At 36.6% G+C, this 27,390-nt stretch overlaps 1 protein-coding gene across 3 annotated transcripts in view; it reads right to left on the bottom strand.

Moving 5' to 3' along the window:
- LOC112640270 (phospholipid-transporting ATPase ABCA3-like) overlaps nt 1-27,390 on the bottom strand; it is a 191,283-nt gene that overhangs the window by 134,166 nt on the left and 29,727 nt on the right. For 2 of the 3 annotated variants that reach the window (XR_003123948.3, XM_025416268.3), the window contains exons 6-9: nt 21,368-21,627; nt 4,449-4,565; nt 3,989-4,106; nt 3,196-3,312 (exon numbers count right to left, since the gene is read on the bottom strand). Coding sequence is in view for 2 of the 3 variants with exons in the window: in XM_025416268.3 (XP_025272053.3) it covers nt 3,196-3,312; nt 3,989-4,106; nt 4,449-4,565; nt 21,368-21,627 (612 nt within the window). In the remaining variant the exon portion in view is untranslated. The remainder of the gene's footprint in view (nt 1-3,195; nt 3,313-3,988; nt 4,107-4,448; nt 4,566-21,367; nt 21,628-27,390) is intronic. The other variant, XM_025416272.3, reaches the window with a different exon arrangement.

Genomic DNA, 27,390 nt, shown 5'->3' on the forward strand with positions numbered 1-27,390 from the left:
ACCGGAAACTAACAGAGCACAGTATGTTAACTATACTGGAATATTAAATTAAATTATATTAAATTAAAGGGGGGCAAAAGGACAGGATGTGGTGAAATAGGAACCCTTATTCATTGCTAGTGGGGATAAATATAAAGTTGTATAGTCACACTGGAAAAAATTTGGGAAAGTTCTTTAAAAGTTAAATATAAATTTATCTCACAATCCAACCATTCCATTTCCAGGAGAACTAAAAACATATGTCCACACAAAGACCTGTATGTAAATAGTCATAACAGTGTTATTCATAATGGCCAAAAATACTGCAAACAATTTAAATGTCCTTCAACCCTTAGATGGATAAAAAAATGCATATCCATATAAGGAAATATTATTCAGCAATTAGCAGAAAGGAAAGACTGATACATGCTAGAGCAAGTAAAAGGAACTAGACTAGATATTTTAGAAGACTCCATATTTTACCCATACATACCAAATGTCCGGATAGGTCAAACTGATATATAGAGAAAGCAGGAGTTGTTGCCTTATACTAGAGAGACAAGAATGAGAAATTAGCTCAAGGGAAATTTTGAGAGTGATAGAGAGTTTCTAAAATGAGATTTGGTAATGGTTGCGTAACTTGAAAAATCTACTAGTGGGTGAGTTTTATAATATATATATTATACTTTTATAAAGATGTAAAAATATGTAAAAAGATATAAACAGGCATTTTATAGAGAAAAACATACAGTTCTTATTAACCTAAAAATATGATCAGCATCAGGCAACACTCTTTTTGAACTTGGCCACAGTAACTTCTTTGCAAGATACATCCATGAAGGCAAGAGAAACAAAAGCAAAAATGAACTATTGGGACTTCATCAAGATAAGAAGCTTTTGCACAGCAAAAGAAACAGTCAACAAAACTAAAAGACAACCTACAGAATGGGAGAAGATATTTGCAAATGACCTATTAGATAAAGGGCTAGTATCCAAGATCTATAAAGAACTTATTAAACTCAACAGCAAAGCAACACACAATCCAATCATGAAATGAGCAAAAGACACGAACAGAAATCTCACAGGGAAGACAGACATGGCCAAAAAGCACATAAGAAAATGCTCTGCATTACTGGCCATTAGGGAAATACAAATCAAAACCACAATGAGATACCGCCTCACACCAGTGAGAATGGGGAAAATTAACAAGGCAGGAAACCACAAATGTTGGAGAGGATGTGGAGAAAGGGGAACCGTCCTGCACTGTTGGTGGGAATGTGAACTGGTACAGCCACTCTGGAAAACTGTGTGGAGGTTCCTCAAAGAGTTAAAAATAGACCTGCCCGACCCAGCAATTGCACTGCTGGGGATTTACCCCAAAGATACAGATGCAGTGAAACGCCGGGACACCTGCATGTTTATATGCACCTCAATGTTTATAGCAGCAATGTCCACAATAGCCAAACTGTGGAAGGAGCCTCGGTGTCCATCGAAAGACAATGGATAAAGAAGATGTGGTATATGTATACAATGGAATATTACTCAGCCATTAGAAATGACAAATACCCCCCATCTGCTTCGACGTGGATGGAACTGGAGGGTATTGTGCTGAGTGAAATTAGTCAATCAGAGAAGGACAAACATTATATGGTCTCATTCATTTGGGGAATATAAAAAATAGTGAAAGGGAATAAAGGGGAAAGGAGAAAAAATGTTGGGAAATACCAGAAAGGGAGACAGAACATGAGAGACTCCTAACTCTGGGTGGTGGAAGGGGAGGTGGGCGGGGGTGGGGGGACTGGGTGATGGGCACTGAGGGGGGCACTTGATGGGATGAGCGTGTTATTCTATATGTTGGCAAATTGAACATCAATAAAAAAATAAATTTATAAAAAAATATGATCAGAATCAATAATTACCAGGAAATTACAAATTAAAAGTACTATGAGATGCCTTTCACACCTCATATATGATACAAATTTTACAAGTCTGAAACAGTAGCGATACATACTTACTGCTAGGAGGGATTTGAAATTATACAACCACTTTGGAAACAGTTTGACATAACCTAGTTAAGTAACCTGCTCACATACCCTACCTGAGTAAGATATTCCACTCCTAATTATACACCCCAGAAATATCCTTGTATATCTCTACCAACTGACATATACAAGAATGTTCACATCAATATTATTCATAACAATAACTAGAAACAACCCACATACCTATCAAACATAAAACTGATAACTGTACAAGAGAATTCCATACAAAAAAAGAGAATACCATACAACAGTAAAAATGAAATTACAACTATATAAAGCCTAAATCATAACACCATGCTGTATCCAAATTATACAGTATAATTTCATTAATAAAACTAAGCAATACATTAGCTAATAATAGATATATATAAGTGGCAAAAAAAAAAGCAAATCTGTAAAGAAAAGTAAATCAGAATAGTGGTTATAATCAGAAAGGAGCACCTAAAGCATTCCTTAGATACTAGCAATTTCTGTTTTCCAATGTGGTATGTTGAGTACTTGGATGAGCACCGGGGTATTCATTTTATTATTATGAACACTGTAAAAACACTCTTGCATTTGTTATCTATTTCATACCATGAAAAAATTTAAAGGACTTATAATTTTAAAAAACAGATATGGAAAAGCACCTGTAGAAAAAAAATAGAATGGTAGCACTTCCATAACTTCCAAAATATAAAATTTTATATAACTCACCAATCTCCTATTAAAACGTGTAATTTATTCCTGCTGATTGTATTCACTGATGCCATTCTCACATAAACCACAATCTTAATACATTGGTGAATTTAAGCAAAATAAGAATTTACTGTTCCTTCTGTGTGGTACCTTTGTTTCTCATTCACTTACACAGCAAGAGGAGCTCTTTGAAGTTTTACCTTTATTCAAAGTGTCCTGTTAAATAATCCACCTTTGGCATGTTCTCCAGGCTTACCTGAGGTCTCTGAATTGCTATCAGAAGAAAATACCAAAATCTCTGGTGCTCAAAAGAAAATCCCAACAAAAAAGCTAGCTTTGGCTTTTAATCACCTCCCACCTAACTTTTGGACTTTGTGCCACCTCAGCAATGTTTATAAACAGAAATAATTTTTAAAAATATTTCATCAGCATCATAGTTGTTTTGGCCAAAGAGTCTCTCCTTGGCATTTGTATACTTTACCCCTCAGCATGTTACCTTCAGCTTGACTTTGACATAATGATTCTCCACTCATAGTTTTACTATACTTCATGATAGGTAGTAGGTATGACTCTCTACTTTGTAAGAACCAACCAACTGGTAGCAGTGTTATTGCTGAAAACAATAAAAATACCAACGAAATGTAAAGTTTACCATAAAGCAAATTTTTTATAGTACCTGGTGTCTTAAATGACCAAGAGAAGGTAATACTCTAATTATTCAGCAAGTATGAAAGATATAAACGTCAAAGTGATGAAAATTTGTTGTCTGAAAAAATATATATACTTCTTTTTTTAATGAATGGTAAGTAACAGAAAATGACCACTGGAGAAGTACAAATTCCCTTAGTCCAGTCTGAATTTATCCAGTCATACATCCCTCTCATATGTGAGAATGCAAAGGTTAGGAAGTTGATTTGCACACGCTTTTTGCATATTCAACATGGTCCCAGGCATGTGATGAGTGATCCAAACACTTTCAAGAGCAAGTGAGTGAATGAATATTTCCACATGACGCTACTTTAGTTGACACCTTCTTGTCACATGTGATCTTATGTAGGTTTTTATCCTCTTTTTACAGGCACCCTATGCTATACTGATTTTCCCTGATCTTTGCTCTTCCCCTCAAATCATTTTACATGCATATGATATCTGTCTTTTTTGTTAGAGTGTAATAAGTAGAGGCTGAATATGAGGTGGTAGTTGAAGTTTAGAAAGAGCTCCTAAATGAAATCCTCTTTAAAGTCAACTGAAATGCTGAGAATCTGTCATGGGAGGAGTCTTAGACTCACCTGTATTGAATAATGTGGAAATCAGAAAGCCAAAGGATATAGAGGAAACGACAAAGCACAGGAAAAACACGAAGACGAGAGATGGGTCACTGTACTGGAAGACTACTTCAGGTACAATCTAACAAAACAACCAGGATGCCAGTTTAGTCATAATATAAGAGGTGTCACAGATAAACAAGGGAGGCAAAAGAAAATACCCTTAACACTTGAGTGGCCCTAGTGAAATGGGTCACTGTTCAGAGATATGCAAAGTTAAATAACCTTTTTCTCATGGAAGGGCTGCCCATCTAGATCTATGGTTTTATGTACTAATAAACTGAGCAGCTTCTGAATTTCAAGGGGATTGAATAAAAAACATATATATTTCTTTGCAACCTAAAACCCACTCAGCCCACACCCACAGTTATCTTATTCCCCTTGAAGTTTAGCTGCAGCATGCTGTATTCAAATACATACTTGCCTTGACAAATAAAATCATGCACAGTAAACAGGTGATAATTACAAACATCAAAAAGAATGAGACAAAATAGGAAGCCCAGAGCATAGCATTACTGAGTCCTATCATGAGCTGGTACTCCTGTAGGAAGTTAACACAAACCAAATGTCATGAAAAATAGTTCATAGTTTTCAAAATGCATCCATAAACATATTCTGACTTATTTCCCACAAAAACTTATATAGGTTAAATATTATCACCCTGATTTTACATAGAAATCAAGTCTCAGAGTAGTCAAGGAATCTAAAACCAACCACCTAATAAGTGGCAGTGCTATTGATTCCACTCGGAATTTTAAGTCCAGATCTTCTTCCTGATAACTTACCATTTGCAGTTCTAACACTAGAAATACTTAATTAAAAATTTAAAACACAAAAAACAAGACCATCTTTCTTTTTATTATGTTATATCTCCAGGAACTATTAAAGGAAAGTAAATATGCTTTAATTCAATTATAGATTAAAGTAGGGACAGGCAAATTACAGCCAATGGGCTAAATCCAGGCTGCCTTATACTTTTATAAATAAAGCTTTATTGGCATACACCCATGCTCATTTACTTCTGTACTGTCTATGGCTATGTTCATTCTCCAATAGAATTGATAGCTGTAATATAGCCTGCAAAACCTAAAAAATATGTATTATCTAGTTTTGTTTACAGATAAAGTTTGCCAATCCCTAACCTACAAAAACCCTTTTAATTTTACAGATCATAAAGCCAGACTCAAAGACAGTGAGTTGCTTCTCCAAAGCTGTACAGAAGGAGCTCCCTGTTCTGTGCTCTTCCCACTCCATCATGCTGCCTCTGCACATTTCTGAAGCTACTTTTCTCTGGTACAGTGAATGAGAAACAGATTCCCCAGGTTTGAATCCTCACTCTGCCACTTACCAGCAATATAACCTTGAGCAAACCCCTTGACCTCTCTGTGCCTCAATGTCCTCATCTATGAACACTAAAATCCAAACAACATAATGGGCAAGTTTGCAGAATTTTAGCAGTGAGATTCATGAACTATAATTCAGCATAGTATCCAAAATATATAAAGAATTTATAAATTCAATGCCCAAAAAACAAATAATCCAATCAAAAAATAGGCAGAAGACATGAAACCAGACATTTCTCCAAAGAAGACGCACAAATGGCCAACAGACACATGAAAAGATACTCAACATCCCTCATCATCAGGGAAATTCAAATCAAAACTACGTGAGATATCACCTCACACCTGTCAGATTGGCTAAAATAAAAAACACAAGAAACAACAGGTGTCGGTAAAGAAGTGGAGAAAAAAAACAAACCCTCATGCACTGTTCATAGGAATGCAAACTGGTGCAGCCACTGTGGAAAACAGTATAGAGGTTCCACAAAAAAAGTTAAAAATAGAACTACCCTATGATCCAGCATTTACCCAAAGAATATAAAAATACTAATTCAAAGGAATACATGCACTTGATTTTTATAACAGTATTCTATAATAGCCAAATTACGGAAACAGCCCAAATGTCCACTGACTGATGAATGGATAAAGAAAATGTGGTATGTGTGTGTGTATATGTGTGTGTGTGTATAGGAAAATTACTCAGCCATCAAAAAGAATGAAATCTTGCCATTTGCAATGACACAGATAGAGCTAGAGAGTAAAATGCTAAGTGAACTTGACAGGATGAGCACTGGGTGTTATTCTGTATGTTGGCAAATTGAACACCAATAAAAAATAAATTTATTAAAAATAATAATAAAAAATTAAAAATTAAAATCTTAATAATGTGGCCAAAAAAAATGCTAAGTGAAGTAAGTCGGTCAGAGAAAGACAAATACCATATGATTTCACTCACATGGAATTCAAGAAACAAAACAAAGAAGAAAAGAGGAAAAATAAAAATAAGGATAGAGAGAGAAATCAAGAAATAAACTCTTAGGGCAACCTGGGTGGCTCGGCGATTTAGCGCTGCCTTCAGCCCAGGGTGTGATCCTGAAGACCAGGGATCAAGTCCCGCATCGGGCTCCCTGCATGGAGCCTGCTTCTCCCTCTGCCTGTGTCTCTGCCTCTCTCTCTACCTGTGTCTTTCATGAATAAATAAATAAAATATTTTTAAAAAGAAATAAACTCTTAATTGTAGAGAACAACCCTGATGGTTACTAGAGAAGAGGGAGGTGAAGGAATGGGTGAAACAGGTGGTGAGGATTAAGGAGTGCACTTGTCATGATGAGTACAGGGTGACATATGGAACTGTTGAATTATTATATTGTATACCTAATACAATATAGGCAAAATATAATATACATATAATACTGTATGCTAACTGGAGTTTAAATGACAACTTTTAAAAAGTTACAAGACCGTTTTAATTTAAAAGGGTAATTTAAAAAAGGATTTAGTTTTAAAGGATCATTTTAATTTAAAAGGATAAAAAAAAATGGTGCAGCTACTCTGAAAACTGTGTGGAGGTTCCTCAAAGAGTTAAAAATAGACCTGTCCTACGACCCAGCAATTGCACTGTTGGGGATTTACCCCAAAGATACAGATGCAATGAAATGCTGGGACACCAGCACCCCGATGTTTATAGCAGCAATGTCCACAATAGCCAAACTGTGGAAGGAACCTCGGTGTCCATCGAAAGATGAATGGATAAAGAAGATGTGGTTTATGTATACAATGGAATATTACTCAGCCATTAGAAACGACAAATCCCCACCATTTGCTTCAATGTGGATGGACCTGGAGGGTATTGTGCTGAGTGAAATAAGTCAACTGGAGAAGGACAAACATTATATGGTTTCATTCATTTGGGGAATATAAAAAATAGTGAAAGGGAATAAAGGGGAAAGGAGAAGAATGAGTAGGAAATATCAGAAAGGGAGACAGAACATGAAAGACTCCTAACTCTGGGAAACGAACTAGGGGTGGTGGAAGGGGAGGTGGGCGGGGGGTGGGGGTGACTGGGTGACAGGCACCGAGGGGGGCACTTGATGGGATGAGCACTGGGTGTTAGTCTATATGTTGGCAAATTGAACACCAATAAAAAATAAATTTATAAAAAATAAAAAATAAAGCTTTTACCGTGGGGGGGTGGGGAAAGTAGTGGTGCTAGTTTCCAGAAACTATTCAAACAGATGTTTTCTACTATATTATTAAAGTAATATATTTTAATTTTTTTATTTCAATATTAAACTCTGTGGCTTTAGTGTCCTCTGTCTACTACATAGGAAGTGCTTAAAATTGTGTCCTGAATAAACAAATAAATGTGAGGGTATCTGGTTATTTGAGTCTTCCTAATACTCTTACAAATGGATTCAGGTATATTTTATTATGCAAAGGAACCAAATAAGGAAATAAAATGTTAATTAAAAGACTACAGAACCATGAAATAACAGATTTATTAAGGATCACCGAAAAACTCAGTCTATTAAAGCAAATTTCAATGAAAAATCGAAAAGAGAGTTTAGAGGACACCTGGGTAGCTCAGCGGTTGAGTGTCTGCCTTTGGCTCCGGTTGTAATCCCGAAGTCCCGGGATCAAGTCCCACATCAGGCTTCCTGCATGGAGCCTACTTCTCCCTCTGCCTATGTCTCTGCCTCTCTATGTCTCTCAAGAATAAATAAATAAAAATTTTTTTTTAAAAAAAAGAGAAAGTTTACAAAAACCTAAGTAACCTATGACACCAAAACTTGTAGGTATAGATATGCGGTGTCCACATGCAAACACTCATACAGAGAAAGAAAAAGATACATCAAATTGTTGAAATATCTCTGAGTAAGTGGCTCAGGCCTGTTTTCTTCGTCTGTTTCATTTTTTTAACGTGCATTATTTATGTAACAGGCATTGGTATTTTAAAAGAAATCATTTGGAATTGTGTGTCTCTATCTTAAATGAGTGCTGAATGAAGCTAAGACAGCAACCCAGCCAAGATGCAAGGTAACTGTCTTAAATAAAAGGAAATAGTGTCTACAGTTCTTTCATACAAAATTTCTAATTTAAAACAAAATTTTAGAGAAATGGAAGGCTTTCCCATCTGGCCTAGATGGGGGCAAATAGGACCAGATTTACCCTCTAACTAGAAACAACTTAAAAAAAAGACATCTATACAATGAACATCACTCAGCCATAAAAAAGAAGGAATCCTACCATCTGCAACAACACAAATGGAGCTTCAAGGCATTATACTTAGTGAAAGAAGTCAGATATATGTGAAAAAAGATATATATGGTGGAATATTATTCAGCCATAAAAAGGAAAAAATTTTGTGATTTGCACAACAAGAAGAGACCTTGAGGATGCTATGCTTAGTGAAATAAGTCATACAAACACTTTATGATATCACTAAATGCAAAATCTAAAAACAGAAATAACAACAAAAACCCAAATCATAGATACACACAACCAATTGGCAGTTGCCAGAAGCAGGGGGTAGGGGAAGGTGCTTAAAAGGCACAAATTTCTAGTTATAAGAGAAGCAAATCCTGGGGACGTAATGTAAAGCATGATGGTGAGAGTTAACAATACAGTATACGTATTTGAAAGTTGCAAAGAGAGTAGACCTTAAAAGTGCACATACACAAACAAATCCTAACTATGTATAGTTACAGATGTTAACTAAACTCATTATAATCATTTTGCAATGTATACATATATCAAATCATTATATTGTACACCTAAAACTCATATACTTTATATGTCATTTAGATGTTAACTAAAAAAATTAAAAATAATTTTTAAAGTAAAGAAACACAAGTAGAAAACTGATTCTCAAGACATGGAAGACCAGTCAATAAAGGCCAGTAATCGCTTAGAGAAGAATGAAACAAATGAGATTAGCCCTGTGATCAATGAATCACTTAGCTAGTTGCTAACCAGCTGCCCAGCTAACTAGAGTGAGAGTCCAGCAATGTTCCTGAGAGCAGAAGCTTGGAATCCACAGAGGACAAGGTGGCTGGAGTTTGCAGGGTCAAATAACAGCAGAGATAATTACAGAGGGAGAGTTTCAGGGATCTTTGAAAAGTACTCCTACTTGAGTCTTCATATTAGTATTCATCAGCATATATGCATAAAGAATGAGGTCGAGGCCATAAAAAGAACCATTTATAAGGATTAGAAGAACAAATACCTACAGATCACAAATGGCTAGAAATAGTTCCGGTTTCCATGAGCCAGAGTTTAAAACCACATAATTTAAAACCACATAATTATGGGGTTATAGGTAGAATACTTTCAAGGATTTTGCATTAACAGTGGGCCAAATTTAGCCCTAGACCTGAGTCTAGGTTGGATTTTCCAACCTCAGCACTACTGAGAACATACTCAGTGCAAAGCATTGTCCTAAGTGTGTTATATACATCAGGATACATCAGGATTTCTCAGTATTATTTACATTTCAGACTAATTTTTAATTGTGGGGGGAAGGAGGCTATCTTATGCATTAGAGGATATTTAACAGCAACCCTAAATGACCTATGAGGTGCCAGTTGCAACTATCCTAGGTAAACAAATATCCCCAGACATTACCAAATGTCCTCTGGGAGGAAAACTGCTCCCTGTTGAGAAGTACTTAGAATAAATGCCACTCTAATCCACTTAACAAAAATTAAAAGCAAGACCCCAAAGGACAATACTGTTTCCAGATTATTTAACTCAGTTTCAAAATAAAACTGAAGAATATAGTAACACAGAAATACCCAACGCTGAACAAAGTCCACAATGCCTGATATTCAATAAAAATTTACTAGATGTAATGGACAATCTCTAAGTTGACCCCTAGCATCTTTGCCCTCTATTATTCACACTCCTGTGTGGTTCCCTTACATTGAGTGTGGGTGGGTCACCAAACTTGTTTTAATCAATAGAATATAGCAAGGGTGGTTAAATGTCATTTCTATGATTATGTAACATAGGATTATGGCACTTTGCTCACTCTGAGACTCTTTCTCTTGCTCAATTTTATGATGCCTTAGGCCATTTATGGGTATATGGCAAGTTGCTGAGCCTCCATCCAACAGTCAGAAAGAAACTAAAATACTCAGTCCCACAACTATAACAAACAATTCTGCCAACAACTACATGAGCTTAGAAGAGATTCTTTCCCTATATGAGACTCAGATGAGACCACTACTCTGGATGACATCTTGGATTGCAGCCTTGCAGAAAACATAGCAAAGCCATGCCTGAATCCAACACACAAAAAGTATGAACTAATAAATGTGCGTTATTGTAAGCTACCATATTGTGGTAATATTGCTACATAGTAGTAAATAAATAATATATAAGGTATGCTAAGAAGGAGATATATGACCCATACTGAAAAGAAAATTCAATCATCAAAACTAACACACAAATGTGCAAGTATAGAATTAGTGGACAAGGACATTAAAGCTTACTATAATTGCATTCCATCTGCTCAGTAAGCTATAGGAAAATGTTACATGCTCAGTAGACACAAAGAAAATATTAAAGTATCTGAGACTAAAAATACACTAGATTGGATTAGCATCAGATTAGATATTGCAGGAAGCATTAGTGAACTTGAAGATATGATAATATAAATATATAAATGAGCCAACATTCAACACAAAAGGCCTGGGGGAAAAAAAGAGTAGAGCATCGATAAGCCATAAGACAAATTCAGGTAGCTTCATGTAGGTCCCTCAAGGATTGGAGGGAGAGAGATGGCCTAAGAAATATGTAGAAATAGGCCAAAGTTTTTAAAATTATGGCCAAACCTAAAGATACAAGAAACTCCATGAAATCCAAGCACAAGAAATATGAAGAAAACTACACTAAGGCATATCATAGTCAAATTGCTGAAAACTAGTAAAACAGGAAATCTATAAAGCAGCCTCTAAAAATGACACATTATGTACAGTGTGGGGGAAAGCCCCATCTTACTGGAAACATGCAAAGCAACATTACAGTGGATCAGATACTTAAATATTAAAAGAAAAACGTCTTATTTAGAATTATTAACATAACATAAATATCTTTCAAAAATGAAAGCAAAATAAATACTTTGCCAGATATATAAAAGCTGAAAGAATAAAATCAACAGAACAGTACTACAAAAAATTTTAAAGACATTTAGGGAGAAGGAAAATGGTATAAGATGAATCTGGATCTACACAAGGAATAAAGAGAACAGAAAGTGAGAAATACATTGTAAAAATATAAAACTTTTTTCTTATTGTTTCAATCTCTTTACAAATATAGTTTACTTTTAAAAGCAAAAATAATACCAATATAGGATAAAGAAGTAAAATGTATGACAAAATGACAAATATGTATACTATAACCCTAAAGTGACTAAGAGCTATAGCCAATAAGATAAGAAGTTCAACTAAATGAGAAGAGACTGAATAAAAAAACAGCTATAATACAGTCACAGGATACAAAATTGATGTACAAAAATCTGTTGCATTTCTATACACTAATAATGAAGCACCAAAAAGAGTAATTAAGAAAATAGTCCCATTTGCAATTGCACCAAAAAGAAGAAAATACCTGGCATTAAACTTAACTGAAGAACTGACAGACCCATACTCTGAAAACTATAAAATATCAATGAGAGGAACTGAAGATGACAAAAATGGAAAGCAATTCGATGCTCAAACCACAAATGTTGGAGAGGATGTGGAGAAAGGGGAACCCTCCTGCACTGTTGGTGGGAATGTGAAATGGTACAGACACTCTGGAAAACTGTGTGGAGGTTCCTCAAAGAGTTAAAAATAGATCTGCCCTATGACCCAGCAATTGCACTGCTGGGGATTTAACCCAAATACAGATGCTGTGAAACGCCAGGACACCTGCACCCCGATGTTTATAGCAGCAATGTCAAATAGCCAAACTGTGGAAGAAGCCTCAGTGTCCATCAAAAGATGGATAAAGAAGATGTGGTATATGTATACAATGGAATATTACTCAGCCATTAGAAACAACAAATCCCCACCATTTGCTTCGACATGGATGTAACTGGAAGGTATGATGCTGAATGAAATAAGTCAATCAGGGAAGGACAAACATTATATGGTCTCATTCATTTGGGGAATATAAAAATTAGTGAAAGGGAATAAAGGGAAAGGAGTGAAAATATCAGTAAGGGTGACAAAACATGAGAGAATCCTAACTCTGGGAAATGAACAAGGGGTAGTGAAGGGGAAGTGGGCGTGGGGTTGGGGTGACTGGGTGATGGGCAATGAGGGGGGCACTTGGCAGGATGAGCACTGGGTGTTATGCTATATGTTGGCAAATTGAACTCCAATTAAAAAATGTGTTTAAAAAATTAAAAAAATATGCAGGACACAACCCTAAATTACTCAGCAAACCAAGGTAAAGAAAATTTTAAACCTAGATAGAGGGGAGGGGCAAGATGGTGGAAGTGTAGGGTCCCCAAGTAACCTGTCCCCACCAAATTACCTAGATAACCTTCAAATCATCCTGAAAATCTACGAATTCGGCCTGAGATTTAAAGAGAGAACAGCTGGAATGCTACAGTGAGAAGAGTTCACGCTTCTATCAAGGTAGGAAGATAGGGGAAAAAAGAAATAAAGAAACAAAAGGCATCCAAGGGGGAGGGTCCCCCGAGGAGCCGGGCTAAGGCCAGGGCGAGTGCCCCCAGGACAGGAAAGCACCGTCCTGGAGAAGCAGGAGCTTCACCAATCTTCCGGGGTGGAGAGGGGCTCCCAGGGAGTTAGAGCAAGACCCCAGGAGGGCGGGGTGCCCTCAGGCTCCCTGGGACACTAACAGACACCTGCGTGCCCAGGAGAGTGCGCCGAGCTCCCTCAAGGGCTGCAGCGCGCAAGGCTGGACCCAGAGCAGCTGGGAGGGGATCCGGCGGCAGCTCCGAGGAGAGGGGGCTGCCCCGGCCGGGAGCGTGATTCCACAGCGCAGGCCCAGGAGCACCGGGCCAGGGACACAGCCCAGGATCCGACCTCCCCCCGGGACAGGCAGAGGCCAGGAGGGCCCAGGACGGCAAGGACACTCCTGCCCCAAGCTGAGCAGATCAGCGGCCCTGCCCCGGAGCATCCAGGCCCCTGCAAACGGAGAGCTCCGGAGTACTGCGGGAGCTGAATCCGGGGCTCCAGAGCTGGCCACCGCCACTGTGGTTGTTCCTCCTGGGGCATCATGGGGTAAACAACCCCCACAGAGCCCTGCACCAGGCAGCCCTGCACCAGGCAGAGCAGCTCCCCCAAGTGCTAACACCTGAAAATCAGCACAACAGGCCCCTCCCTCAGAAGACCAGCTAGACAGACAAGTTCCAGGGGAAGTCAAGGGACTTAAAGTATACAGAATCAGAAGATACTCCCCCGTGTTTTTTGTTTTGTTTTGTTTTTGTTTTTTGATTTCTGCTTGCTTCCCCCACCCTTTTTTTCTTTCTCTTTTTCTTTTTTTCTTCCTTTTTTCTTTTCTCTTTTTCTCTTTTCTTTCCTTCTTTCTTTCCTCTCTTTTTCTCCTTTTCCCAATACAACTTGTTTTTGGCCACTCTGCACTGAGCAAAATCACTAGAAGGAAAACCTCATTTCAAAAGAAAAAATCAGAAACAGTCCTCTCTCCCACAGAGTTACAAAATCTGCATTACAATTCAATGTCAGAAAGCCAATTCAGAAGCACTATTATAAAGCTATTGGTGGCTCTAGAAAAAAGCATAAAGGACTCAAGAGACTTCATGACTGCAGAATTTAGATCTAATCAGGCAGAAATTAAAAATCAATTGAATGAGATGGAATCCAAACTAGAAGTCCTAGCGAAGAGGGTTAATGAGGTGGAAGAACGAGTGAGTGACATAGAAGACAAGTTGATGGTAAAGAGGGAAACTGAGGAAAAAAGAGACAAACAATTAAAAGACCATGAAGACAGATTAAGGGAAATAAATGACAGCCTGAGGAAGAAACACCTACGTTTAATTGGTGTTCCAGAGGGTGCCGAAAGGGAAAGAGGTCCAGAATATGTATTTGAACAAATCCTAGCTGAAAACTTTCCTAATCTGGGAAGGGAAACAGGCATTCAGATCCAGGAAATAGATCATGCCCCTAAAATCAATAAAAACCGTTCAACACCTTGACATTTAATAGTGAAGCTTGCAAATTCCAAAGATAAAGAGAAGATCCTTAAAGCAGCAAGAGACAAGAAATCCCTGACTTTTATGGGGAGGAGTATTAGGGTAACAGCAGACCTCTCCACAGAGACCTGGCAGGCCAGAAAGGGCTGGCAGGATATATTCAGGGTCCTAAATGAGAAAAACATGCAACCAAGAATACTTTATCCAGCAAGGCTCTCATTCAGAATGGAAGGAGAGATAAAGAGCTTCCAAGACAGGCAGGAACTGAAAGAATATCTGACCTCCAAACCAACTCTGCAAGAAATTGTAAGGGGGACTCTTAAAATTCCCCTTTAAAAGAAGTCCAGTGGAACAATCCACAAAAACAAGGACTGAATAGATATCATGATGACACTAAACTCATATATTTCAATAGTAACTCTGAACGTGAACGGGCTCAATGACCCCATCAAAAGGCGCAGGGTTTCAGACTGGATAAAAAAGCAGGACCCATCTACTTGCTGTCTACAAGAGACTCATTTTAGACAGAAGGACACCTACAGCCTGAAAATAAAAGGTTGGAGAACCATTTACCATTCAAATGGTCCTCAAAAGAAAGCAGGGGTAGCCATCCTTATATCAGATAAACTAAAATTTACCCCGAAGACTGTAGTGAGAGATGAAGAGGGACACTATATCATACTTAAAGGATCTATCCAACAAGAGGACTTAACAATCCTCAATATATATGCCCCGAATGTGGGAGCAGCCAAATATATCAATCAATTAATAACCAAAATCAAGACATACTTAGATAATAATACGCTTATACTTGGTGACTTCAATCTAGCGCTTTCTACACTCGATAGGTCTTCTAAACACAACATCTCCAAAGAAACGAGAGCTTTAAATGATACACTGGACCAGATGGATTTCACAGATATCTACAGAACTTTACATCCAAACTCAACTGAATACACATTCTTCTCAAGTGCACATGGAACCTTCTCCAGAATAGACCACATACTGGGTCACAAATTGGGTCTGAACCAATACCAAAAGATTGGGATCGTCCCCTGCATATTCTCAGACCATAATGCCTTGAAATTAGAACTAAATCACAACAAGAAGTTTAGAAGGACCTCAAACACGTGGAGGTTAAGGACCATCCTGCTAAAAGATGAAAGGGTCAACCAGGAAATTAAGGAAGAATTTTAAAAATTCATGTAAACTAATGAGAATGAAGATACAACCATTCAAAATCTTTGGGATGCAGCAAAAGCAGTCCTGAGGGTGAAATACATCACAATACAAGCATCCATTCAAAAACTGGAAATAACTCAAATACAAAAGCTAACCTTACACATAAAGGAGCTACAGAAAAAACATCAAAAATCCTATACCCAGCAGAAGAATAGAGTTAACAAAGATTCGAGCAGAACCCAACGAAATCGAGACCAGAAGAACCGTGGAAGAAATCAACAAAACCAGGAGTTGGTTTTTTGAAAGAACTAATAAGATAGATAAACCAATAGCCAGCCTTATTAAAAAGAAGAGAGAAAAGACTCAAATTAATAAAATCACGAATGAGAAAGGAGAGATCACTACCAACACCAAGGAAATACAAACGATTTTAAAAACATATTATGAACAGCTATACGCCAATAAATTAGGCAATCTAGAAGAAATGGACGCATTTCTGGAAAGCCACAAACTACCAAAACTGGAACAGGAAGAAATAGAAAACCTGAACAGGCCAATAACCAGGGAGGAAATTGAAGCAGTCATCAAAAACCTCCCAAGACACAAGAGTCCAGGGCCAGATGGCTTCCCAGGGGAATTCTATCAAACGTTTAAAAAAGAAACCATACCTATTCTACTAAAGCTGTTTGGAAAGATAGAAAGAGATGGAGTACTTCCAAATTCGTTCTATGAGGCCAGCATCACCTTAATTCCAAAACCAGACAAAGACCCCACCAGAAAGGAGAATTACAGACCAATATCCCTGATGAACATGGATGCAAAAATGACAAATACCCACCATTTGCTTCAACGTGGATGGAACTGGAGGGTATAATGCTGAGTGAAGTGAGTCAATCGGAGGAGGACAAACATTGTATGTTCTCATTTATTTGGGAAATATAAATAATAGTGAAAGGGAATAGAAGGGAAGGGAGAAGAAATGGGTAGGAAATATCAGAAAGGGAGACAGAACATAAAGACTCCTAACTCTGGGAAACGAACTAGGGGTGGTGGAAGGGGAGGAGGGCGGGGGGTGGGGGTGAATGGGTGGCGGGCACTGAGAGGGGCACTTGACGGGATGACACTGGGTGTTATTCTGTATGTTGGCAAATTGAACACCAATAAAAAATAAATTTATTATTTAAAAAAAAGAAAATTTAAACCCTAAAAACAAAAAGAAAATCCTCAGATGCCAAATCAAGATGGCATACATCTTAGAATTATCTAATACAAGGACTTTAAAGTAGCTATCATTTAAAAAGTGCTCTAATAACAATCACTCATGAACACTGACAATTCAATAATCAATTATAATAGAGGTGCTGGCAAATTGAACACCAATAAAAAATAAATTTATATTAAAAAAATTATAATAGAGGGAGATTTTAACATACTTCCCTCCATAACTGATATAACTGACATAAAAACACATGTTAAAGATATAAACAGGGGCACCTGGGTGGCTCAGTTGGTTAGGCATCTGCATTCAGCTCAAGTCATGATCTCAGGGTCCTCGGATCAAGCCCTGCGTCAGGCTTCCTGCTCAGCAAGGAATCTACTTGTTCCTCTCCCCCTCCCCCTCCCTCTACACATGCACACATGCACTCTTCCTCTCTCAAATAAATAAATAAAATCTTTTTTTTAAAAAAAAGATATGAATGAGAGAGATGCCTGGTTGGCTCAGTCAGGGTAGCATGTCACTCTTGATCTCAGAATTGTGAATTTAACCCCCTCACTGGATATAAAAACTACTTAAAAAATAATAAGTTTTAAAAAGATATGAACAACAGAGTCACCTAGGTGGTATAGTCAGTTGCATGTCAGCTCGGGTATGATCTCAGCGTCCTGGGATCGAGCTGGTGTCAGGTTCCTCACTCAGCCAGCAGTCTGCTTGGGATTCTCTCTCCCACTCCCTCTGTCCCTCCCACTCATGCTTGCATGTCCCACTCATGCTCTCTATCATTCTCAAAATAAATAAATAAAACTTAAAAAAAAATATGAACAACACAGGGGGTGCCTGAGTGATTCAGTCAGTTAATTGTGGGACTCTTGATTTGGGCTCAGATCATGATCTCGGGGTTGTAAGATGGTGCCCTGTGTCAGGCTCCACACTGGGCATGGAGCCTGCTTAAGAGCCTCTCACTCTTCCTCTGCTTCTCTCCACTTCTCCCTCTCCCCCTTTCTAAAAAAAAAAAAAGTTTGAATAACATTTGAAATTTTAAATTTCTAACAGTTATTGTAGCATGCATAGAAAACTGCACCTATTGAACAGTACACACTGTTTTCAGTGCACACATGCATACAGAACATTTGCTAAAATTGACTCTGGTAAAGCCCACAAAGCCAGGATCATCAAAATTTCAAAAGACTGAACTCAAATACTGGCTCTTAATGTGTTTGAAAATTTTTAAATGCTTTTCTAATGATCTTCTGGGTCAAAGAAAAAATCCACAATGAATATTAGAAACTATTTAGAACTGTATGATGAAGAAAATACTATACTTCAGTTTGTAAGCTGCAACTAAAGTTATGACTAGATGTAAATTTAGAGGCTTAAAAGCAAGGATTAGAAAAGAAGAATGTCTAAATACCTGTGGGGGGACCATAGCCTGCACAGGCTGGACACAAAAAGCACTAATCATAAGGGTAAAGACTTCATTACATTATATTTAATAACTTTTATAAATACAAATACACTGTTAAGCTACAGACCAGGAGTAAATATATTTACAATATATACATCACACAAAAAACTAGTATTCAAAATAGGTAAAGAATGGTTGTAAGTCAAGGAAAAAAAAACACATAACCCCACAGAAAAATGGGGAAAAGACTTTTGAACAGACGCTTCACAAAAGAGGATATCCATGTGGCCAATAACCATATGAAAAGGTGCTAAACAACATTAGTTAACAAGGAAAATAAAATTAAAACCACATGAGATACCACTATATGCCTTCCAGAATACTTAAAATTTAAAAAGACTAACATCACCAAGTGCTGGCATACTTATGGAGTAAGAGTTAACTCCCATACATTACTGACTAAGAGAACAAACTGGCACAAACATTTTGGAAAAACATTTGGCCTCATTTAACAGGGTTGAAAACACGTATACAGTATATTCTATTCCATCAATCTCAATCTTAGGTATATACCCAAAAGAAAATGTGCACATGTGCACTAAAACATTCACAACAGCTTACTGTATTAGCCCAATACTTGAACAACAAAGCATCTATCAAGAGAAGAGTGATAAAATGTGATATATTCATTAAATCTAATAATAATAATCAATGAAAATGGCCAAACAGAAGAACACAAAAGGATAGCCACTGTATAATTCTATTTAAATAAAGTTTAAAACCGGGGTAACACTAACATAGGATTTTAGAAGTCAGTGATTATCTTTATGGAAGAGGGTAGGTGTAGTGATTTGGATGGAATGTGAGGAATTTCTGGATTGCTGGCATCGTTCTATTTCTTGACTAGAATAGTAGTTATTGAGGTTTGTGTAATATGATCTGGAGACACAAAGAAAAGACTAGTAAATTGTAGTTGAAAATAGATTTCAAAGATATTACTCACCAGTTAGAAAAGACAGAAAAAAACACACTGGTCAGAGAAAACAAAATAAAGAATGGTACAAAATGCACCATTTGGGGTGGAGGGAAAAGGGTTTAATGTGAAGTAAGACTAAGGAGTAACACTGGTTAGGGAAACCCATGAGAAGGTTTCCCAAATAGCTGGATGGTGAAAAATCAGTAAGAGCTTGTACTAGAAAATACTTCTATACACAGAGGCAAAGAAATAGAATTTAGAAAACATAACTAATATATACAGCTACATAACATTTCCTATGCACTAGCAGCCAGTATGTCTTTAATCATTGCCACACCCTATGTGGGAGTAGTATTTTTACCTCTATTTTAAAGGCAAGGCAAAGAGAAGAAACTTACCTAAAAGTTATAAAGTCAGGAAATGGCAGCTTTCCAAATACTATATATACTATAATATACTGATAAGAAGGAGGTTTCAAGCCTGGGTGATCTGGGTGATGATTATTTCATTAGCATATCCAGGCAACCTGGAAGGAGGGATAATCTCTTGCCCCAGAAAAGAATGATTTTTCTCTCTATTGTTCTGTCTTCATTAAACCCAAGCATCACTATCTCTTCATAGAAACAGGATACTTCCTTACCTCAATATAACTTGGGAAGTAGCAAGGTCAAACTAGCTTCAGAACGACCTGATATGTGGGAAAGGAAGTTGCTGAAAGGAGTATTTACAAAATTCCAGAATATGAACTCCAGAATATGGAAATATCCACTTCTACTGATTTCTATGACCCAAATATTTCTTAAACTCTTCCCTCCTTTATATTAAACCACTTTGACTTAGGCTCTCCCTGCCTTTCTCCTGCTCTGGTTACAACTGCTTCACAATTGGTTCCACACCTTCAGTCTTGATCATCGTAGTCAAACTTTGTGTGAGCAAACTATGGGTCAAATCCAGCCCACAAACTACATTTGCATGTCCTATAAGCTAATAATGGTTTTTGCATTTTCTAAATGACTTTAAAAAAGAAGAAAAAGATATGTGACAGAGATGCATGTGACCCACAAGCCTAAAAAAATTTACTATTGTGTGCTTTCCACAAAAAGCTTGCCAATCCTTAATCTAAGCCATGCTCCCTCCACATCCCTTTCCAGAGTCATTCTTCTGCCAGCAGCACTGACAGGAAAACTGATAGGATACTGGAGTCTCAAAGCCCATCTTCCTGGGTTGTATCCCCACTGCACAGACCAAGTATCACACCCTTAGTACTATAAGAGCAACTTTTCTCACACCTGTAGGGTACTTAATATTATAAAAGTAACTCCGTTTACTACTATTTCCTCAACTAAACCTTTAACAAATTGTAGGTAGAAATTGTGTCCTCTCTTTTAAATTGCCTTTTGTTGAGTGCTTACTATAGGTGAGAGACTGACCCAGATACTTTTTTAAATAAAATGTCACTTAATTTCCCTGATAACCCTAGAAATTTGGTATTATCTTCAATTGACATCTGAAGAAACAGGCTATGATCACAGATTAATTACTGGTGGAGCCAAGATTTAAAGCTAAGCTCTATCAAAGCCCTGATAAAAAGTAGGTAATTAATTAATAAATGAACAAATTAATGTATATATGGATGAATCAATGGTTTTCTCTGTGACCTTATAGCCAGTGTTTTTAACAATATGGTCTTTATCTGACTTAACATTGACAAATATCTCAAATCTTGGAATTGAAGGGTATCTTAAATTAGTCTAATTTAAGAGCTCATATGATTATTTCTTTGTGCCCATTTTATTCCAGAGAAGATTCAGGACATTTAACATATGACCTCTCTCCATAATATTCATGTTAAATAGTCATTTAGTTGATAAAGCTACAGGCCAAATCAAGATTTTAGATAAAAGTACAACATCAGAAAATTGATAAATGATGTAGTGTACACTCTATCTAGTCTATATTTGTATATTGCTATTGCAGTATAACTAATCACTAATGCCAAATGTATAAAACACAAATCTATTCCACAGGCCCAAAATGCTACAAAGAAAATGAAGTTACCTTTAATCTCTTTTCCTTTTCTGAAACAATGGTCCTGATGAGGGTAAGTTCAGTTAGAGAAAATACAAGTATAACAACCAAAGGGAAGAGACTTAGAAAAAGCCACAAAAAATCATCCTTGTAATAAGCAGGGTATGGAAACCTCCTAATGCGAATGAAGAAATCACCAAATATAGTTTCTATACGTCTGCCGTTATGGTACATCATGATGGCCTGATCTACGGCATACTGGAAAATCAGGAACCCTTCTCTGATGTACCCTAAATGAGAAAACAAATTGTCAAATTCAGTATACCAAGAAACAGCCAGGCAAACAAAGGCAGCAATTTGGGTGATTCAAAGCTTTTAACTCAAAGAACAAAACAATTTCCCAAAACCTATAGTGATTTGGGACACAGATAATAAATAACATATTAACTTCCTTCCCAAAATTAAAATGTTACTTGAAAATGGTATAGTTGCTTTATGTAATTTTGTAAGACAAAATAAATGAGAATTCAATATTAGGCATACCAAACATAAATAGAAGTGATGCTCAAAACAGAATGTGATGCAATCCCATTTATATTAGCATCAAAAAGAATAAAATACATAGGAATGAACTTAACCAAGGAAGTGAAAGACTTATACTCTGAAAACTATAAAACACTGCTGAAAGAAATTAAAGATGGTACAAGTAAATGGAAAGACATTCCTTGTTCCTGGACTGGAAGGCTTACTGTTGTTAAAATATCCATACTATCCAGAATAATCTATAGATTCAGTGCAACCTCTATCAAAATCCTTCTGATGACCACCAGGTGTATGTATGGAAGTGTTGAATCACTAAATTGTACACCCAAAACTAATATTACACTGCATGTTAACAAACTGAAATTTAAATAAAAACTTTAAAATTCCAATCACATTTTTGTAGAAAGAGAAAAAAAATCCTAAAATCCAATTGAAATTGAAAGAATCTCAAAGAGCCAAAACAATCTTGAGCAAAGAGAGCACCTGCTCTTGTGAGCTGGAGGCCTTACACTTCCTGATTTCAAATATAATGTAAAATTACAGTGATCAAAAGAGTATGGTACAGTAGCAGCATAAAGACAGACATAAAGACCAACAGAACAGAACAGATAGCCCAGAAATAAATTCTCACATATATGGTCAAATGACCTTTGACAAGGCCACCAGAAGAAAGGATACTCTCTTCAAAACAAATGGTGTTGGATAAACTGGATATCTACGTGCAAAAGAATGAAGTTGGATTCTTACCGTATACTGCATGCAAAAGTTAAATCAAAAGAGATTAAAGACCTAAACATAACACCTGAAACTACAAAACTCTAGAAGAAAACATATAAGGTAAAAGCTTCATGACAGAGATGGCCTGGGTGGCTCAGTGGTTGGGCATCTGCCTTTGGCCCAGGGTGTGATCCTGGGGTCTGAGATTGAGTCTCACATTGGGCTCCCTGCAAGGGGCCTGCTTCTCCCTCTGCCTGTATCTCTGTCTCTCATGAATAAATAAATAAAATCTAAAAAAAAAAAAAAAAACAGCTTCATGACATTAAATTTGTCAATGATCTCCTGGATATGACACCAAAAGCATAGGTGTCACAAAAGCAGAAAATAGACAAATGAGATAACTTCAAACTTAAAAGCTTCTACACAGCAAAGGAAACAATAGAGTGAAAAGGCAACCTATGGAATGGGAGGAATTATTCACAAACCATATAACTGATATAAGGTTAATATCCAGAATATATAAAGAGGGCACACTTGGGTGGCTCAGTTGGTTAGGCATCAGACTGTTGATTTTGGTTCAGGTCATGATTTTGGGGTCCTAGGATCCAGCTCCATGAGGGACTCTGCACAAAGGGGGTAATCTTCTTGAGGGTTCTCTCTCTCTTTCTGCCCCTCCCCCCTCTCACACACACTTTTTCCCTCACTCTCAAATAAATAAATAAATCTTGGAGCACCTGGGTGGCTCAGTTAAGCATCTGCCTTCAGCTCAGGTCATGATCTTAGGGTCCTGGGACTGAAGCCCTTGTTGGGCTCCTAGCTCAACAGGGAGTCTCTTTCTCCATCTCCTTCTGCCTCTCTCCCTGCTTGTATTCACTTGCATACTCACGCTTTTGCTCTCTCTCTCTCTCAAATAAAAAATCTTTTAAAAAATTAAAATTAAATAAATATATCTTTTAAAAAAGAATATATAAAGAACTCCTCTAACTCAACAACAAAAATAAGCCTATTAAAAAATGGGCAAATGACTTGAATAGACATTTCTCCAAAGAAAACACCCAAATGGTCAAAAAACATATGAAAAAAACATTCAACTTCACTAATCATCAGGGAAATGCATATCCAAATCACAATGAGCTATCAGTGTGCAACTGTTGGGATAGTCTACCAAAACAAAACAAAACAAAACAAAAAAAGCAGAAAACAAGTGAGGATTTAAAGAAATTGTAACCTTGTACTCTGTTGGTAGGAATATAAAACGGTACACAGTATGGAGGATTCCTCAAAATACTAAAAATAACCACCATATGATCCAGCAATCCCACTTCTTGGCATATATCCAAAAGAACTGAAGAAAGAATCTCAGAGAGATAATTTGCACTCATGTTCACTGCAGCATTATTCACAATAGCCAAGAGGAGAAAGTAACTTATGTCCCTCCATAGGTGAATGGATAAACAAAATGTGGTGTATACATACAGTGGAATATCATTCAACCTTTAAAAAGAGAGAAATTCTGTCATATGCTACAACATGGATGCACCCTGAGGACATTATGCACAATAAGACAAGTAATGTGTGATTACACTTATATTGGGCATTTAACAGAAACACCAAGTAGAATCTTGGTTTCCAGAGGCTGGAGGAAAGGAAAAATTAGGAATTGTTTATTGGGTAGCATTTCAGATCTGCAACATTAAATGTTTGAGATCTGTTGCACAACAACATGGCTGTAATTAATAATGTATCGGGCACGTAAAAAGTTAAGAAGGTGTATTTCATGTTAAGTGTTCTTATTACAATAAAAAAGTCTAACTTTTAAATTTCACTGAGCTAATTCTGATATTCTTTCCTACCACCTATCCTCAACTGATTAAATCAGCTAAAGTCCTAATAATTAACATAGAATCTTCATGTTGAAAGGGACCTAAAGGGTGACCTAGTCCAAACGTTCATTTCTCAGATGAATAAACTTAACCCAAAGTGTTTAGGATCATAAAGCTACTGATTAATAGCCAGAACAAAAAAACATCAAGTCACCTAACTCCCAGTCACCATACTTTAATCAAAGAATGTTCCCTCATACGAATTTTTAAATATTAATTTGCTATGCAGTGTCACTCAATAGTTGGGGAGGTTTTTTTTATTTTTATTTTTATACGACCAACTCTTCTGATTTTAAATTACTCTTTTTATACCAAGAAAAGATATTTTTAATGAACTTACTCTCATAAATTACATTTCGGTTGCTGTAGATTAATTGTAAGAGAGGCCAGACTCCTTTTTAACTTTTGCTTGGAAAAATATTCAAAATGTTTTTGATAAGATGACAAAACAACACACAACCAATCCCATCACTGTAACTTAGCTATTTTCATTTTTGAACAGCCATCCCAATATTTGTACAGATTCATACATACTTTTTTCTTTTTAAAGATTTATTCATTCATTCATTCATTCATTCATTCATTCATGAGAGACACAAAGAGAGAGGCAGAGACATAGGTAGAGAAACAGGCTCCCTGTGGGGTAGCCTGAAGCAGGACTCAATCCCAGGACCCAGAGCTCATGACCTGAGCCAAAGGCAGACACCCAACCATTAAGCCACTCAGGTGCCCCTTCATACATACTTCTCATAGCTACAATTCTATATATGTGATTCTCTATTTACTAGGCCTGGTAAGGATTATTTTTAATGACTACACAATAGTTGTCAAACCAATATATCCTCATATTCTTACCCATTACTTATTATACACTGTTTTGATTATTGCCAATTTTTGTTGCTAACAGTTAAATTGCACATAGTTCTTTTCTGCTGTTGAATGATTTCCTAAAGATAACTTCTCAAGATTGTTAGTTAGTTCAAAGCCCTTATCATTTATTTTTTCCTTCAAGGTACTTTATACAATTAAAAAGGAATTTTAAATTATCATTGCATAAGTAAAACTCATTCATCAACCAAAAAGAATAATTTAACCACAATGCTATGAAACTTGAAGTCAACCATAAGAAAAAACTGGAAAGACCACAAATACATGGAGGTTAAAGAACATCCTACTACAGAATGAATGAGTTAGCCAGGAAATTAAGGAAGAAATTTAAAAAAATACATGAAAGCAAATAAAATGAAAACACAACAGACCAAAACCTTTGTGGTGGAGCAAAGGTAGTCCTAAAGGGAAATATATTACAATAAACCTAACTCAAGAAGCAAGAAAAGTCTCAAATATACAACCTAATCTAACACCTAAAGGAGCTAGAAAAAAACAGCAAATAAAGTCTACAGCCAGCAAAAGAGGGAAATAATAAAGATTAGAGCAGAAATAAATGATATAGAAACAAAAAATTAATAAAATTAAGAGCCTTCAGGATAACGAAACTAAGAGCTGGTTCTTCAAAAAAATAATTCTTTTTTAAAGATCTTATTTATTTATTCATGGGAGATACACAGAGAGAGGCAGAGACATAGGCAGAGGGAGAAGCAGGCTCCCTTTGGGGAGTCTGATGCAGGACTTGATCCCAGCACCCTGGGATCATGACCTGAGCCAAAGGCAGATGCTAAACCACTGAGCCACCCAAGCATCCCAAGAAGTAATTCTTCAAAAGAATTAATAAAATTGATGAACACATAGCCAGATTTATCAAAAAGATAAAAGAAAGGACCCAAAGAGATAAAATCATGAATGAATGAAAGAGGACAGATAACAACTAATACCACAGAAATACAAACAATTGTAACAGAATACTATGAAAAATTATATGCCAACAAACTCAGCAAGGAAGAAATGAACAAATTTCTTCAAATCTACAAATTACCAAAACTGAAACAGGAAGAAATAGAAAATTTTAATGGACCCATAACAAGCAAAGAAACTGAATCAATGAATCAAAAATCAAATAATCAAAAATCTACCAACAAACAAAAAGTCTAGGGCCAGATGGCTTTCCTGGAGGAATTCTACCAAACATTTAAGAAGAGTTAATAAATATTCTCCCCAAACTGTTCCAAAAAGTAGAAAGGGCAGGAAAATTTCCAAACTCTATCTATGAGGCCAGCATTATTCCAAAACCAGACAAAGATCCCACTAAAAAAGGAGAATTACAGGAAAATATCCCTGATGAATATGGATGCAAAATATCTCAATAAAATACTAGGAAATCAAATTCAAAAGCACATTAAAAGAATTATTCACCATGATCAAGTGGGATTTATTCCTGGGCTGCAAGAGTGGTTCAACATTAACACACATGAAACACCATATTAATAAAAGAAAGGATAAGAACCATATGATCCTCTTAATAGATGCAAAAAAAAAAAAGCATCTTTTCTTGACAAAAACCCTCAACAAAGTAGGGATAAATGGAACATATCTTAACATCATAAAGGTCATATATGAAAGAGCCACAGCTAAGATCATTCTCAATGGGGAAACACTGAGAGCCTTTACTCTATGATCAGGCACATGATAAGGATGTCTACTCTCACCATTACTATTTAACATAGTACCAGAAGTCTTAGCCTCAGCAATCAGACAACAAAAAGAATTAAAGGCATCCAAACTAGCAAGGAAGAAGGCAAGCTTTCACTATTTATAGACAACATGATACTCTATGTAGAAAACCCAAAAGACTCCACCAAAAAATTACTAGAATTCATATATGATTTCAGCGAAGTTGCAGGATACAAAATCAATGTGCAGAAGTCTGTTGTACTTCTATACAATAACAAAGCAGCAAAAAAAGAAATCAAAGAATTAATCCCATTTGCAATTGTACCAAAAACAGTAAGATAT

The sequence above is a fragment of the Canis lupus genome, chromosome 6, assembly GCF_003254725.2.
Source record: "Canis lupus dingo isolate Sandy chromosome 6, ASM325472v2, whole genome shotgun sequence".
Taxonomy (NCBI): domain Eukaryota; kingdom Metazoa; phylum Chordata; class Mammalia; order Carnivora; family Canidae; genus Canis; species Canis lupus.